At 52.3% G+C, this 17,153-nt stretch overlaps 1 protein-coding gene across 4 annotated transcripts in view; it reads right to left on the reverse strand.

Moving 5' to 3' along the window:
- Positions 1-8,849, reverse strand: part of RASAL1 (RAS protein activator like 1) — a 33,049-nt gene extending 24,200 nt beyond the window's left edge. The window contains exons 1-5 of one of the 4 annotated variants that reach the window (XM_084762107.1): positions 8,682-8,849; positions 8,089-8,314; positions 4,515-4,571; positions 2,465-2,578; positions 2,247-2,308 (exon numbers count right to left, since the gene is read on the reverse strand). In XM_084762107.1, coding sequence (XP_084618233.1) covers positions 2,247-2,308; positions 2,465-2,578; positions 4,515-4,571; positions 8,089-8,153 — 298 coding nt within the window. In that variant the 5' untranslated portion in view covers positions 8,154-8,314; positions 8,682-8,849. Of the gene's footprint in view, positions 1-2,246; positions 2,309-2,464; positions 2,579-4,514; positions 4,572-8,088; positions 8,423-8,681 lie in introns of those variants that run through there. The other 3 variants (XM_084762109.1, XM_084762106.1, XM_084762108.1) reach the window with 3 other exon arrangements.
- Between the last annotated feature and the right edge of the window lie 8,304 nt (positions 8,850-17,153).

The raw sequence follows: 17,153 nt of genomic DNA on the forward strand, positions 1-17,153 counted from the left end.
TACTGGGAAGTGAACTCTGACCCCTAGAAAAGCGGCGCTCACTCTTAACTGCTGATCCATCTCTCCAGTCCTTGTAGCTCTAATGTAACTAAGGTGCAGATGGGGCTGGAGGCAGAGCTCAGGAATAGAGCCATTGCTTTGATCCCAGCACTGATGGTGATGATGATGATGATGATGATGATGATGATGATGATGATGATGCACGAATGCGGTCTCACTATGTAGCCCAGGCTAGCCTCCTGAATGCCATGATGACAGGCATACACCATCAAACCCCTATGGGGAAGCCACTTTTATCAGCATTCACCCTCCTTGCTGGCATTCCCAACAGTAGGACATGCATGTGGTAACCCTCCTCCCCACCAAGATGAGAACAATGCCCCCTGCCCAGCACCCACAGGTGCCCTTTCCTGAGGTATCCTTATGTCCTTTGGCTCTTGAAACTCATGGGGTCTATGATGTATTAAAAAGAATACTATGCCAGGTGGCGGTGGTAATGGTAGCACATGCCATTAGTCCCAAGAAGTCAGGAGGCAGGGGCAGGGGGATCTCTCTGAGTTCACGGCCAGCCTGGTCTACAGAGTGAGTTCCAGGACAGCTGAGGCTACACAGCAAAAGCCTACCTTGGGGGGGGGGGGAAGGTACATATAAGAATATATGGTGGATGCAATTAATAAACTTGTAGGACTTTTTGTTTACTAGTGGGACCTGAGAATGATACCATTACTAAGTACAGAGCTACTCACTGCAACTGTTTGAGCTAGGAACATATTGCCAGCACCCCAGATGTGTCACCAGGGAGCCAGCCAAGTGCACGATGGGACACTACAGCAGAAATGCAGCTATTTCCAAACTCAGAAATCCTTCGAGCACTGTTAGGCAAAGACCTAAAAGGTACACTGTGGCTGGCTGCTACGCACAGTGGTGTACACCTGCCATCCCAATATTGGGAGGCTGAGATTGGGCTTCATGCATTACAGCCTGGGGTACCTAATCTCAAAAGGACATGGTGCTGGGTAGTGGTGGCACACAATGTTAATCCCAGCATTCAGGAGGCAGAGACAGGAAGATCTCTGTGAGTTCCAGGACAGCCAAGATAACACAAAGAGAAATCCTGTCTCGAAAAACAAAAAAATAAAAATAAATAAAAAGTACATGGTAAAGAGGGGCAGAGAGCTCACACCATCTGCTCTTCCAGAAGCTCTGGGTTTGGTTCCCAGCACCCATTTGTGACTCACAGCGATCTGTAACTCCAGTTTCAGGGGATCCAACACCTTCTTCGAGCCTCTACAGGCACTGCATGAAAAACACTCATGTAAAATAAAAATAAGTTTAAAAAATTTAAATACACGATGAGGTTTTTTAAAAAGGGCAACCAGGGAAAAACAAGTGTAATAGGATACCACGTGGGCTGAGAAAACCCATGCTCATACACACATAGGCACACACACATACACACACACACACACATACATACACACACACACACACACACACACACATACACACCACAGAGTGTAATCTGGTGAACTCAAACGCTGGATGGACCTGAACAACATTGGTCCCATGTTGTGGCTGTCACAATGAGCAAGCCCCTGAGTCTCAGCAGATTCCTACAGGGAAAATATGAGCGAACAGAGAGGTGGTCCCTACTTCAGAGGAGGGCTCATCGTGCATTCCCAGTCTGTCAGTGTGGCAGGTGCTGCTATTGCTCTTGCTTATGTATGTTTAAAAAGGGGGAGGGAGGGGCGCTTCCAGGGCTTGGGTAGAGGCAGAGCACTTGGGAGACCCTAGGTGCATCCTATAAATAGATATAGATAGATATGCAAATATATGTATATGCAAATACATATGCAAATATAGAGTGTCTAGAAAGATGTGAGGAGGCTGGCCTCAGCCAGGCATGACGCTGCGCATTGGAATACCAGCATGAGGGAAAGTGAGGCAGGGGACCACAATTTAAGGCTAGATAGAGAGATCCTGTCTCAAAGAAAAAAAAAAAAAGACCAAACTGAAGTTGCTAGATACAGTGGATAGGGAGCAGAGTCCCAGGAGGAAAGGGGTGTCATACTTGTGCTATATGAACCCCGGGTCTATGAACATGAATTAGCTGTTCAATAAATGAACTGAAATACAAATTAAAGAGATAAGGTCCTCCCCTCCCTGCTTCAGGCCCTCCCTCAGTCCTTACAAGGCCCAAATGGGCCACGCCCTTCTTCCTCTCCTGCCAGCCACGCCCTGCTCACCTCGAGGGTCGGCCGTGATCGCCTCCTTACTCAGGGAGATCTTCCCAATGGTATCATCGTGTCTGTGGGAAGGTTGGTAGGAGAAAGTCAGGCTAGGACCCGTACCTTCCCGTGGAGCCATGGGGACAAGGGTCAGGGGTTAGAGGCAGCACACACTTCCTCTTGGTATCCAGGCTCTGGACACCCATGCACACCCTACCCACCAATCCGCCACACACCCAACGGTGTCCTCATCCAACACGTAGAAGGCCAGGTGGTGGAAGTCCAGTGGCAGGTGCACAGTATACTCCTCCCCCCAAAAGGGGCTCAGGCTCCTCCAGATGGTCGCTGTCCTGCAAGAAAGATGCTAGGCTAGGACCTCATATGGTGGGTGACCTGGGGATCTCCATGAACACACATACAAGGACAGGCGTGGCCACACACATACTCCTAGAATGTTCACACACCCTCATCTTAGGAATAGAACAAGTGCACTCAGACCCTTGAACCCAGAGAGGCAATACCCAGACCCAACATGCACACATATCAGAGACACAGACAAATGCAAGCCCAGCTGCAAGGAGTCAACATGTGCACATACACATGCAGTCACACATGCATACACCCATGTCCCCAAGATGCAACTAAAGAGGTTCACAGGTGGACCAAAATGCACACTTGGAAACACACACATACATACAACCAGAGAAACATACCTAGACATGCCAAGGAAGCTGAGACACGGGGAGTTATATTCACACATATACAGGCATCCTGAGAAACTTGTTTGTAAATATAGACACAGTATCCCAGATAGACACAAGGCTGAAACATGAAGACATGATGTTTACATGCAAGGCATGGAAGACATGCTTACATAGCAACACACAACAACACAAGCCACCAGTACCTGGTGGTCTACTCATTCGTTCCCTTCCCTGCCCCCTACCTGGACCATAGACATCACTTGAGATTGGGGTAGTCTCAGTGATGCCTGGGTGGAGGTGAGGCTAGGGCTAGAAATACGGGAGGGCTTCTCACACAAATTAGTCAAGCAAAAGAGAGCTGGGCAGGGAAGGCAAGCATTCCAGATGGCTGGAACAGCACATGTAAAGGTCCTGAGGCAGGCATGAGCAGAGTCATGTCACTGTGCCATCAACAATGGTCAGAGAGAACACTCATGGCTTCGTAGCACCCAGAAAGTCAGGGGACGCTAAGGTCAAGCCAGAGCCAGACACAGGCGCACAGATGTTCAACATCTGGGCCTGGCACCCAGACTGGGCTCCCACCATGGGTGCTCCTGGGAACAAAGATTCTACTTTTCCCAGTGACATCCCAGCCAAACCCAAGTGTGCAAAGCCCGCTTCCTTCTGCTGTCCCTTTGCCTGAAGGCATAAAGAAAGCCAGCCTGAGGTTCCGGGGGTTAGTATCTTACAATAGAGCAAACACAGAGGAGATATGGGAGGGGTCAGCCTTCCCTGGGGGCTCCCCACCCCCAGCTCCCAGCCCATCTGGACCAGAACTAGTGCCAGGAGCATCCTGAATCCTGCCGTCTCCATAGAAACCAAGGCTTCAGCCACCCGCCCACCCACCCACTCAGGTCTGCGGGGGCTGAGAGCTGTCCCTTGACCTGTGGAGGCAGAAGCCCAGCTCAGCTGACGTCCCACCCAGACTCAGCACCCACAGACATCCACACACCCTCCCATGCATTCATACTTGCTCCTGTGTTCCCCTCCAAGGCACATGCGCATATCCCCACTCTGGTAGGCACAGGATTCCTGTGGGCCTGCACACCCACACGGACACTCACACATGGTCAAAAGCATTCACACCAACCCTGTGGCACTCCAGATGGGCAGGCTGGTATGCACACACACACACACACACACACACACACACACACACACACACACACACACACTCCCACTTGAACATTTGTGCGAACATAACACATGCAGACACCCGCAGCACCCAGAGGCCAGAGCCAGCCAAGCGTGAGATGCCCGCCCCCCCTCCCTCAAAGGCCACTGGAGAGGCACAGCCTGGTGGTGGCTGAGTCAGCCCCAGGGAGCCACAGAGACATCACAGGCCCCCAGACATAGGACACTGAACAATTGACATTGGTCCCAGTGGAGTACCCTAGAGGCCAGGACATAAGCAGGCCCCTTGAAGCCTGAAAGAACACCCCGACTCCCTCCAAAGGAGGGGGTTACACTCCCTGCTCTCCTGGAAAGCACTGATTCTCCTTCTTGGGTCCCTTCCCCTCACCATCCCCTGCTGACTACGCACCTGGCCACCACCTCATCATCCACTTTGACCAGGCAATAGGGGTCACTGCTCCCAGACCTGTGGGAAGAAAAGATCAAGGAGGATGTTGGAAGGGCAACCCAAATCCCCACGTTAGGCAGGGTGACCCTTAGGTCCTCAGAGGGGAGGGGACCTACCCTGGGTCACACACCACAGGGCCTTGAGGAGCATCACCAGGTTATGTCACCACGGCCCAAGCCACTCAGCCACCACCCACAGGCAGTATAAGCCTGCTCCCTCCCGATTTGGGGCCTCACCTTTGTTACTATATGACTCCAACAGACATTTACACCCACCCCAGAGAGGTCAGGAGGGGTTGAGGGAGACGGGTATGGAGGGCGGGTCATGAGTTACCTGAGCTCCCTGCCACAGACAAGACCCTAATGCCAGCTTCTGTGCTCCTCACCTGCCCTGTCCCCCTCCATCAGCAGGAAGGACCTGCGGGCACACACCAGGGTCCAGGACCTCAAAAACCAAACCCACAGAGATGACTGTAGGGCCAGAGTATGTCTCAGTGGTAGATTGTTTGCCTAGTATACTCAAACCCTGGGTTCCCTCCCCAGCAAGAGAAACAAAACCAAACCCCAAATCCCAAAAGACATGTGCTGTTTTCCCCTCACAAAGCCCTGAGCCCTAAACCAATCAAAGCCAGCCTCACCCACCTCCCCTTAACAATAGTAGTCCCCAGTCAACCCCAGGTCTCCTACCTGGGTCTCTGCTACCTCACTCCCAAAGCCATCTCCACTGTCTAAATTGACCCTCGAAGCCATTTGGGGGTGGGCCACATCCACAGCCCCAGCTCCTCGGAGGCTGAGACAGGTTAGGCTGAACCCAGGACTTGAAGACCAGCCTGGACGCCACAGTAAGAGTAAATCTCAGAAAGAAATAACCACTGCCCTCTGAAACCTAAATCATCTTGCACACCGTTTATCTGTGTGGCTTGTTCAGTCTCTACCTGCCTGCAACCTCTAAACTGACTCCTCCTTGGGGTGCCATCTGTGCCTACTCCTCCATGGTTTGAGGCTGGTCCTGCAGGGAAGGTTCTGGGTGAACGGATGTGTAGAGTGCAAGTTCTGGAGGATGGTGGGATGGGCGGTACTGACAGGATTACAGCTCAGGTCTTCCAGCCCCGTGTCCCCTCTGTGGTTCCTGCTGCCTTCCCCCCTGTCAGCCACCCACGTGCTCAACCACAGGGAACAGAGATGTTGGCTGCAATCTGGGTCTTGGCTGGCTGGCTGGCTGGCTGGCTCATGAGTCCTTCCCTGTCCCCCAGTTTCCCTCCAAGGCTTATCCACATCGTCCTTCCGTCTCCCCAGCACAGATGTGACCCAGACCGACTGAGATCATCTGGAATGGAGGCTTGGAGATACATTTTTCTCCCAGGCAACCTGGCTGGCCCCAGGTCCCTCAAGGGAGCAGGGTTCACCACATCTCTTCCAGGACCATGACGCACATGGCCTTATCAGGCCCCTATCAGGTAGGGGCCAGGGTGGCAGGCAGGGCTGGCCTCTCCCAGGCCCTGGCCTCTCCCAGACTCCTGGCCTCTCCCATGGCCCCTGCCTGAGTCAAGCATGGGAAAGGATAACCCGCAGCCATTCTTGCCCAGGATGGTTCATACGTTAAAGCTGTTGGTGTTTGGCTCCCAGCTCTGTGATCTTACAGCCACGACTGCCTCTCTGGTCCTCAGTTTCTCCGTTTGTAAAATAGAAACCAGCCGGGCGGTGGTGGCGCACGCCTTTAATCCCAGCACTCGGGAGGCAGAGGCAGGTGGATCACTGTGAGTTCGAGGCCAGCCTGGTCTACAAAGTGAGCCCAGGACAGCCAAGGCTACGCAGAGAAACCCTGTCTTAAAAAACAAAACAAACAAAACAAAACAAAACAAAAAAGAAACCACTTGGCCCATACAAAGTGCTAAACAGGAAACTTTTCCATGGTCAGCCCTCAGTGATGGCTGGCAGAATTGGCCACACCCCCTTAACCTTGACTGTCAGGCTAATCTAGGCCTTCTCTGCCTTAGAAGAAGGAATGAGGTGACACATCCCAACTAGCACCCCACTTACAGACCAGGGAACCCCGGCTTGCTCTGAGAAGATCCCTTTTAGAGAAGGGAGCTGACCATGAAAGAAACTGAGACAGGGTACCCAGCAGAGCACAGTGATACCTCCTCAGTCTTGCTCTGGGGCACAGTCTCCTCGAAAGCTTACTGTGGCCAGAAAACAAGAGGGACAGGGGTGAGACAAGATACAAGAATGACTCTAGCTCCTTGCAGAAGAAGCAGGGAACCCTTAAACCCGTGTCCTAGCCCAGTGGCAACATCTGCCACTGCCTCAGAATTCTCTCCCAAGACTGGTGGACCAGCTGGAGTTCAATGAGGCAAGAACCCCATTTCTGGGCAGGTCCCTTCAGCCAGCCAGCCACTCCTGCCCTGCAGTTCTACAATCTCTAATACTCTGGGATATCTTGAAGAGGGTAGCTCAAAGCTGGTGCTGGCAATCCCTGCTTTTACTTTAGGTGTGTATTTATTTGTGGTAGCTAATGAGAGAAGTGGGGCACTAAATTTACTCTAAACGCTGCCCCTCTTGGCGCAGCTGCAGTGTTGGGGGATAAGAAAGTCGCCAAAATCAAGGGAGGGGATGTAGCTTGGATAGTTGGAACTTACACCCAAGCAATGGTCCAGGTCCAATGCCTGCTCACCTTTCCACAGCTGACCCCGCCCCCGCCCCCCAGCCAATGTCCTACACCCTCCCAGTTGGACACTGGATCAGACAGCAACTCCTTCCAGCTCTATACTAGCCAGATGGGACACCAAAAGACAGCAAGAGGCAGGTTCAAGGTCACTCAGCACACCTCCTCCCAAGGATCCAGACACCTGTCTCAGGTGCTGACAACTCCAGAACCCCTTCTGGCTTTGGACCAAGAGTGAGGGGGAATCCGCTCCAACCAACCGCATTCTGCTGAGTCAGCACTGCTGACTCAGCCCCCGGAGAATCAGAGCCAAGAACAGGGACAGAGGAACCCAGCGCCCCCCGCCCCATCACGTGCAGCACATGTGAATGGCTCTTAGACCAGATGGGGATCTGAGACAGTCCACCCTAGATTTGCAGGTACAAGACTGGGGGACTTGGGTTCCGGGTTAGCGGACAACCTGGTGAAGCTTTACAAGCCTAAACACCCCTGAGGCACAAAAATCTTGGGAGTCCAACCAGACCACAGTCCTTGGGGGCTTTACCACTAGTCTCTGGATAGCCCCCTCTATCGCTCAGAGAAGCCCCACCTCCAACACCTGCTGAAGCTAAGGAAGGGATCACTGAGGCCCCCCACCCCCACTCCCAGGTCCAGAAATCTCTTCTCCGGTCCTGGAAGATTCACTTGGGGACATCCTAGAACAAAGACACCGTCCTAATACCTCCCCCCAGAGGGGCGGGGAAGAGCGCGGCACCTGCTTAACCTGGGCGCCCCCTCCCACAGAACAGAGAGGGAGGACCCCCAACAGCGAGTCTCAGACAGGGTCCCCCACGACCCTTCTACGCACCCCAGTGGGCACCCGGGGACTCACACATCCTTGGCAGGTAGCGCCCGTCCCTCCACCACGCGGATACTCAGAGAGCCGCTCTTGGCCATGGCGCACAGTCCCAAACTTTCCAGGCAAGGAATCTGCGGAGGTTCCGAGGCTGGACCAGGAGGTGACCCTACATGTCACCAGCTGTGGGCCCAGAACGCTGTCCGCAAATTTTCTCAGGTCCGGGTCCGGGGTCCGGAGTGCGAGTGGGCTGGACTCGAGGCTGGGAGAAAGAAGTGCTAGGTCCCAGGAGGGGACATGCGTCCAGAGCTACAGGTAGCTGTGCGTTGAGATCTGGGCAGGCTGAGACTGGCGTCTGCAGCCCGGGAGGTCCCTCCCAATCCCGCCCTCCGCAGCTGCCCCGCCCGCCCTGAGCCCCAAGCGAGCTCCCCCTGCTGGCACCCCAGCCCGCTTCACTCAGCCAGGGACCCCAGGAGCTGCGGGTCAGGGGCGGAGGTGAGGGCCGGGTGGGGTAGGAAGTAGGGGCAAGCAGTCGGGCAGGGTAGGGCAAGGCAGCGGGCTGTTGGTCCCTCTAAGAACCCAGGTGTCTCCTGACTGCCCTCAACCCTGCACCTCCACGCCTCTCCCACCTCTGCCACCTGCCGCCCCAACACCAGCCTCGGGGTCTACGGAACAGTACTCGCGTTGGGCGGCAGGCGGCGCACGCTCCCTGGGGGTCTGCTGCGAATGGAGGGAGGGGCTTCGAACATCCCCCTAGCATCGTCTCTTCGTCTCCAATTAAACCCAGAATGTGCCAGCGGAGGCTCCCACGTCACCGGCTGCCACTGCGGGGGAGGAAGCCGGGGCCGCAGGGGGAGGGGAGGCGCGGAGATAACACCGCCAGGGCGACAAGATAAGAGCCATCTGCAATCCTCGAACACTTAACTGAGTGCCAGGCACGGCATGAGCTTTTCAGGGGATTATCTGTTTCGAGCCCTCAGCAACTCTGTATGCCATGCATGCCCTCCATCTATGGATTAAAAACAAAACCAAAACTAGTGTTCTGAGAGGTGGGTTCATCTTCCTGGGCTTGAGTTCTGACTCTGCCGTTTGGTAAATTTGGTGGCTGTGTGATCTCGGATGAGTCACTTCACCTCTCTGTGCCTTGGTTTGATTCTCTCAGCCATCCAGTGAGGGTGACGCTGTCTCATTCACAGGGCTTAGAGAGAAGTAAGTGAGGTTTTCCCATATGGGCCTCAGAACAGTGCTAGGCACCTCATGAGCCACACAACGCATTCAATATTATTGTGGTTTTGTTCCTCAAGGTATGTCTTAAATGTCACGTCTCCTGGCAAGGCTTTCAGGATGCCCTTCCACCCCACGCACAGCTCTTCTTCCTTTTTGCTCTGTTCCCAAAATGCTTTGTGCGGGTTTTGAGTTTTAAATGGGATCATGTGAACAGAAGGCTTGTCCCAGGGTAGACACTGGCACAGCTTCCTTCCTCTCAGAGTCTGTGGTGTGCCTTAACTGGAGAGTGTTTTAAAAGGCTGGCAAGGGCAATTTAGGGCCGGGCACCCATGGGAGTGCAGAATGAGGTCACTTGCCACTGCCCAGACTGGCAGGACTGGGAGCACCTGCCCAGCTCCAGGAGCATCTGCCCAGCCCTGGGAGCACCTGTCCAGCCCCGGGAGCACCTGCCCAGCCCCGGGAGCAGAAGCAGCCTAGTAGTCTGACTCTCCTGCATCCTCAACTTCCTAGCCAGCACCCAGCCCAGATGGAAGTGAGTGGGTGCCCTGGAATTCTCTCCCAGGGGCTTTATGGCAACACTGGAGCAGCCAGACCCTCAGAGGAATGCCAGGGGTGACCCAGAGTTGAATCCCAAACTGTAGCATCCCTCTCACCCACACCATCTGCAGAGATCACTCTTCATCCTGCTAGGGAGGAAGAAGAGTTGCCATGTGACTCCCCGAACCCCATACAACCTGGATAGACACCTCTGCCAGGATAGAGACCCCAAACAAATCATTTAGGTCCTGCGGGGGTTGGGGGGGAGACAGGACTCTGAGGGACACACTGGCCAGTCACACAGCTGTCATTAATCCCTATTTCAGTGTTAAACAGGAAGCCCCACTCCTACTCTCCCACAGCTCCAGGGAGCCAGCTTTGTCAATTACCTCGACTCCCACTTGGCACCAGGTCCTCTGGGACAGAGGCCACACTCTCTAAATTTTCTACATGACCCTCCCCCAGCCACTTTCTGTTGTGGGTGTTTTGGGGGGGTGTTTTGGTGTTCTGTTTTGTTTTTGTTTTTGTTTCTCGAGATAGTGTTTCCCTGTGTAGCCTTGGCTATCCTGGACTTGCTTTGTAGATCAGGCTGGCCTCGAACTCACAGTGATCCATCTGCCTCTGCCTCCCTAGTGCTGGGATTAAAGGCGTGCGCACCGCCACGCTCAGCTCTACTTTCTGTTGTTCTAAGAAACTTTTGGCTAAAATTGGCAGGAGGCTGGAGTCTTGCTCAGACAACACGTATCCAGGGGCCAAACGGGAAAAGACAACCAGGGAAGGCGTGTGACTCGCTGGGTACCACCAGCCAGGCCAAAGAGGAGGCCCTAGAAGCCATCAGTTTCGTATAGGTCCCAATCACGGACCCTTACATGGGCAGGGTGGGACCAGCTGTTCCAGCTGTTCCAAACACACAGTAGGTGCTCATGAAATGCGCCCTAATCTCCTTAAGGACAAGCACACAGTCATTGCCAGCTCCCTGCATTATTTAGCATCCATGGCTGCAGACAGCAGACAGCATGCAGGGATTCAGGTGAAGCCCGGCCGTGATTGGCAATCACAGCACAGGAGGCTGAGGCAGGAGGATCATGAAGTCTAGGCTAGCCTGGGTTACAAAAGCAGAGCCCCCTCCCCCCACCCCCGTCTAAAAAATAAGTTAAGGTCTGGGGCTGTCACCCAGTTGATAGTATGTTTGCTTCTCACATATGCATAGAAAGCCCTGGGCTACATCCCCCAGCACCATGGCGGCACACGGCTGTAATAGCAGCACTTGGAGGACAGAGACAGGAGGATTGGAAGCTCAAGTTCATCTTTGGCTACTTGGTAAGTTCAAAGCCAGCCTGGGCTACAGCTCTAAATAAATAAAGCCTTAGGTGGGGAAGGTTCTGGATGAAGGTCCTGGGAAAGGGTCTTGTCTCCTTAGTGAATCCCAGGCCTGGGTGCTCTCAGGTGAGTCTCCCTCTCAGTGCCTCTGTTTCTTCCTGTGTGAACAGCATCCATTTCACTGAACGTATGAGGGCACAAAGAAAATGTAAGAGATTTCAGCCCACCTGGTATACAGCAAGTGCCCACTAAGTATCACGGTCATCATGGAGGATCCTAGCTCACTCCAGAGCCTGGAAACCTGGGTCTTAAGGACATGGCCAGGTTTGGGGGTGGGGCGGAAAGCAGCCCGGAATTCCATGCTTAGAGGAAGTGCTGCATTCCAGCTAATCAGGGGCATTCTCTCTCGTTCTGGATTGCAGACCTCGGAGAATCTGGCAGAAAGATCCCAAGATCAGAGTTCTACTATCCCTGTAGGCTCACTGCCCAGACCTGGTTGATATGCCCCCACATTTCACCCTCAGGTGTGACACGCTCTGCTGGGGCCCAGAGGAGCTCATGGGCCCTGAGCAGAGCGTAGCTACCCTAATGTCACTATAGGGTCTGGGTAGACAGGGCTGCACTCAGGTACCCCACACCATGAAGGGGAAACGTACTGTATGGAAACTGGCAACCAATACAACGGGCTTGGGTTTGGTTTTTTTCAGACAGAGTCTCACTATGGAGTCAAGGCTGCTCTTGAACCCATAATCCTCTTGCCTCAACCACCCTACGGTTGCTATCCCAGTGTTGAGATTCTGGTTCTTAAAAACCAGCTGTTACAGCTTGCCTGTAACCCCAGTGCTGGAAGGAAATGTAGGGGTTGGAGGGGTGGATCCTGAGGACCCACTGGCCAGCCAGTCTGACTGACTCCAGTCTGGGCTCAATGACACATCTTATTTTTGTAGTTATAAGGATCTGAGGCAATACTGATCAACAGGAAGACTACGGGTTTGAGGCTAACCCAGACTATATCTTGAGAACCTGTTTGTTTGAAAAACAGAGGGAAAGGGCTGGAGAGATGGCTCAGTGGTTAAAAGCACTGACTGCTCTTCCAAAGGACCAGGGTTCAATTCCCAGCACCTACATGGCTGCTCACAACTGTCTGTAACTCCAAGATCTGACACCCTCAGACATACATACATGCAGGCAAAACACCAATGCACATACAATAAAAATAAATAAATTATTTTTAAAAACAAACAAACAAAAGAAAATCAGGAGTTAATTCATACTTCCTTTAGTTTTTAAAAGAATATCTCTCCCTTTTAACTTTTGCCATTTGGCACACAGATGTTGCGAAGCCCGAGCAGAGGGGGAGGACGACAAGAAAAGCTGTGGGGTCCTCCCTCCACGGCCCACCTGCCACCCTCATGACCTTGGTTTCCTGGTGGCTTGTTCCGTGGTGATTTACCTACCAGTCTTATCACCTAAATGTCAGGGACAATGTCTGATTCATGCCGCCTCCCACACCCTTGGCACATAGACTCAAAACACACTTTGGGTAAGAGAAGTCACTAGGAGCCAGAGCCCAGTGTTCCCGTGACCCTGGTCCATTGATTGTCACTTCTTTGTCCCCAAGGTACCGAGGATGGTATCCTGACCTTCAGCAAGTCAATCCTTGCCGTGTACACTTCCTTCTCCACTCAGTGGCGGATCTGCCCCTGCCATGGATCAGTCGTCCACCTCCCCCCTCACACACACACAACACACACACACCAAGGATACAGAACCAACTAAGAATATGGCTGGGGCAGGGATGACAGGTCTCAGGCACAGGTGGGGGTGGGGGGTGAGAGTGAGTTCTTTGTCTCTAGACACAAAGCCCGGTTTGTGATGGCTGGGCACAATTCTGGGCAAGATGCCATGGTGGACAGGCAGCCACGGTGGAAGAAGGTGTGTGCAGGATTGGCATACTACCCCGTTCCCCAGGCTGCCTGCCCAGGAAACAGCTCTGCGATGGCCTCCCCCACCCACGCCTTGGAATGGAGAAGTAGGAAGGGAAGTCATTGGACCGTGAGGCCAAAGGAGGGGGGCAGTGGATATTTCCAGAGCATGTGGGTTTGTGGCCAAGGGCAAGGCCAGCTGGGAAAGTGTCCCTGCTGTCACTCAACACACAACTCAAACCAGCATCTCCCACCCCCATCCTAGCTGGGGACAGAGACAGGCAGGGGAACCCCAAACCAAGCAGACACAGAAGGGAGTTTTGAGACCTGGGAGGGGAGTGGCTCTGTGCAACTAAAGGCACAGCCCTCCACAGCTGACGAACAAGCTGGTCGCTTAAGAGCTGATGCTTGACCCTCAGCCATGTGCAGTCTCAGGCCTGAGATGGCTATCTGTATCCAAGCCAACACCAGAATGCCGAGTGTGGAAGAATGCACCTGGACTGCCAGCACTCGGGTGGCAGAGGCAGGAGGATTGTGGCCGCTTTGAGGCTGGCCAGGGCTACCGAGCACGATCCTATCTCTAAAAAGACCCAGCTCCTGGTGAGTCACCCATAGCACAGGTCTGGACCCTCATTGGCCTGATCCAGCCCTGATCTCTTCATGTTTGAATCCCACACCCCAACCTCTTGCTGCCTCAGGACCTTTGCACAAACTGTGCTCTCTGGTCAGACCACTCTTCTGCTAGGCTCTCCTCTCAGGTCCTTCCGGTCTATTTACATGTGACTTTTTCAAGTGCCTCCTTCTTCTAGGGACAGTCACGGCAACACAGTAACCTTCCCTCTCCCCCCCAACCCCCCACCGAGAATCCTTAGCTTTTTATCTGACCTCGACCTCCTATAGCGCCTGTCTGTGAACCCCTGAAGATAGATTTGGCTTGGTTCTGAGAGCTGATGTATCTTTGGCATCTATAACAGTGATAGGACACATAGTAGGTACTCAATAAACATTTGCAAAAGTGGGCTAGGGAGATGGCTCGGTCAGTAAAGGGCTTTCCATACAAGCATGGGGACCTGAATTCATAACCCTGGACCCTACATTAAAAGCTGAGTGTGAGCCAGGCGTGGTGGCACACGCCTTTAATCCTAGCACTTGGGAGGCAGAAGCAGGTGGATCTCTGTGATTTCAAGGCCAGCCTGGTCTACAAAGAGAGTCCAGGACAGCCAAGGCTATACAGAGAAACCCTGTCTCAAAAACAAGACAAAACAAAACAAACAAACAAAAGCTGAGTGTGGGGGCTGCAGAGATGGCTCAGTGGTTAAGGGCACCGCCTGCTCTTCCAGAGGTCCTGAGTTCAATTCCCAGCAACCACATGGTGATTCCCAACCATCGATGGGATCTAGTGCCCTCCTCTGGAGGGCAGGTGTACATGTAGGCAGATCACTATATACATAATAAATAAATCATTTTAAAAAAGAGAGTAGAATAGAATAGCAAACAGTGATGTGGGCTGAGAATCCCTCACCCAAAAGGCTCTGGGCTAGACTTATTTCCCATGTTGAGATTTTTTTTTTTTTTGGACTTGTGGTTTTTGTTTTTGTTTTTTGTTTGTTTTCATAAACTTTACTTAATGGACATTATCACTGATCTGGAAATTTGGAACTGGACATGTTCTGAATTCAGGAGTAGTTCAGATTTCACATTTTCTGATCAAGGATGCTCAACTGTAATGGAAAGAATGCACAGACCCTGGACGGTGGGGACGTAGAGGAGGCCAAGCCAAAACCGAGTGGTTAGCCCAGGCATGGTGGTGTGTGTCTTTAATCTTAGAAGGTGGAGAGGTAGTGAATTCCAGGACATCCTGGGATTCATAGAGGAGCCCTGTCTCAACAACAACAAAGATGGCAGCCCCTTCTTAAAGCATTAACATGAGATTATCTTAGGACTTTGAAGTCTGACTCTGGGGCACTTACACAGCAGAAATGAAGGCTCATGTTCACCCAAAACACCTGTTTAGACCAAGCTGGCCTCAGACTCACAAAGATCCTCCTGACTCTGCCTCCAGAGTGCTGGGATTAAAGGCGTGCACCACCATCGACCAGCTCTCACCTTTATCCTTGATAGTCAAAAACTAAAAGGGTCTAGCCAGGTGGCTCACACCTGCCCGTCATCCTTGCCCTTGACAAGCTGAGGCAGGTGGATCACTAAGATCCAGGCCATGGTGAGCCAATCAAAACAAAAGCATTTTTTGGATGTCTCACAAAGTTACACATTGTATGCTTTTGTTTATGTAACTTGATTTTTTTAAAGATTTATTTTTAATTTGTGTGTATGACTGTTTGTCTGCATGTCTGTCTGTGCATCACATCTGTGCCTGATGGCCTGCAGAGTCCAGAAGAGGGTGTCAGAGTCCCTGGTGCTGGAGTTACAGATGATTGTGAGCTGCCATGTGGGTACTGGGAATCAAATCCAGCCAGTGCTCTTAATGGCTGAGCCATCTCTCCAGCTCCTGTAACTTTTGTTTTAGGCTGTTGTCTCAGGTAGCCCAGGCTGGCCTTGACCTCAATATGTAGCCAAGATTGACCTTGAACTTCTGATCCTCCTGAGGACTGAAGCTGACATGTGTCACATCTCTTGGTTTATGCAGCAAGCAAGCACTCTACCCCCTAAGCTACAGCCCCAGCTCTGGACAGCATTCTTGAGATGGTAGATCTGTGCTGCTGCTGCTGGGCGGGGTCTGGTGGGGGAACAAGATACAGGACATAGAGGGGAGAGGGCATGATGTGGGCTAGAAAAAGATGCTTTCCAGACATAGGGGAGGGGAGAAGGGAGGAAGTGGGAGGGAGGGAGGAATGGGAGGAAACAGGGGAAGGGCTAACAATCTAGATGTAATATGAATGAATTAATTTTTAAAAATGAAAAAAAAAAGAAAAAGAAAAAGATGCTTTCAAATTTTGCAGCGATTTGTGGCTTTCACCTTCCCTCCTTCTCAAACCAGGCTTAAAATCAAAATGGAGTCAGTCGAGCTAAGGTTCCACATCCCTGAGCTAAAATTAAGCTGTTTGTCCGGCCTTCCCAGAAATGGGGATTGGCAATAATAAACAAAGTTTCCAAACAGGCAGGTTTCCATGGGAAATTATGAGTGAGATTTCTCTCTCATAATTAACCCTCACACAAAAGAGCCTGCAATAGCAGGATGTTCACTCACTGGGCACCTTCCTATATTGCTTCCTGGTCGCTGCTGTACAAAGGAGAGGTACTGGGAAATGACTGTGTGTGTGTGTGTGTGTGTGTGTGTGTGTGTGTGTGTGTGTGTGTGTGCACGTGTGCACATGTGCATGCACATTGATGTATGGACCTGTGTGCATTCATGCATGCATATGTGGCGCAGAGGTCCATGTCTGGTGGTCCTCAGTCATATTCCACCTTGTTTTGAGACAGGGTCTCTCGCTGGCCCAGAAGCTCCTGCATCTATCCAGTCTGGCTACCCAGTGGGCCCCAGGGATCCTTCCGTTTTCACCTCCCCAGTGCTGACATGACCATGTCCTGCCACACCCAGCTTTTTAAGAAGGAGCTAAGGAACCAAACTCAGATCCTGGTCCTTTCATGGCTCCCTAGCCCCTCCCGTCTCTGTTTCTGCTCTGGCTTTCTTCACGCCTCCCTCTTCTCGTAAGCCGTCCTCCTTTGTTCCAAGCATCGGAACATTTATTCTGTTTTGTGGAATAATGTGTTCCCTGATTCTAAAATTCAAAATAGGGGTGGGGGGAGCTGACGCTGGGAGATCGTGCACTCAGGGAAGAGCTTTATCTGTGTGCAGAGGGACTTGAGCTTAGATCACAACACCCGGCACCCACCCAAATCACCAGGCACAGTATTGAGTGCATTGCAGGGGCAGATCCTTGCCTGACCAGTGATAAGCCCTGTATCAAAAAAAAAAAAAAAAAGGAGGGAGGGGTACTGAGATGGGAAGGCACTTGCCACCAAGCCTGCAGCAGTTCTTACCCCATATGGTAGAACGACAGAACCAGCTCAAGGCAACCTTTGACCTCCACAAACTGTGGACTTGCCCCACAAGCCACACAATAAACAAATAAA

This window comes from Acomys minous, assembly GCF_964271855.1.
Source record: "Acomys minous genome assembly, chromosome: 16".
Lineage (NCBI taxonomy): Eukaryota > Metazoa > Chordata > Mammalia > Rodentia > Muridae > Acomys > Acomys minous.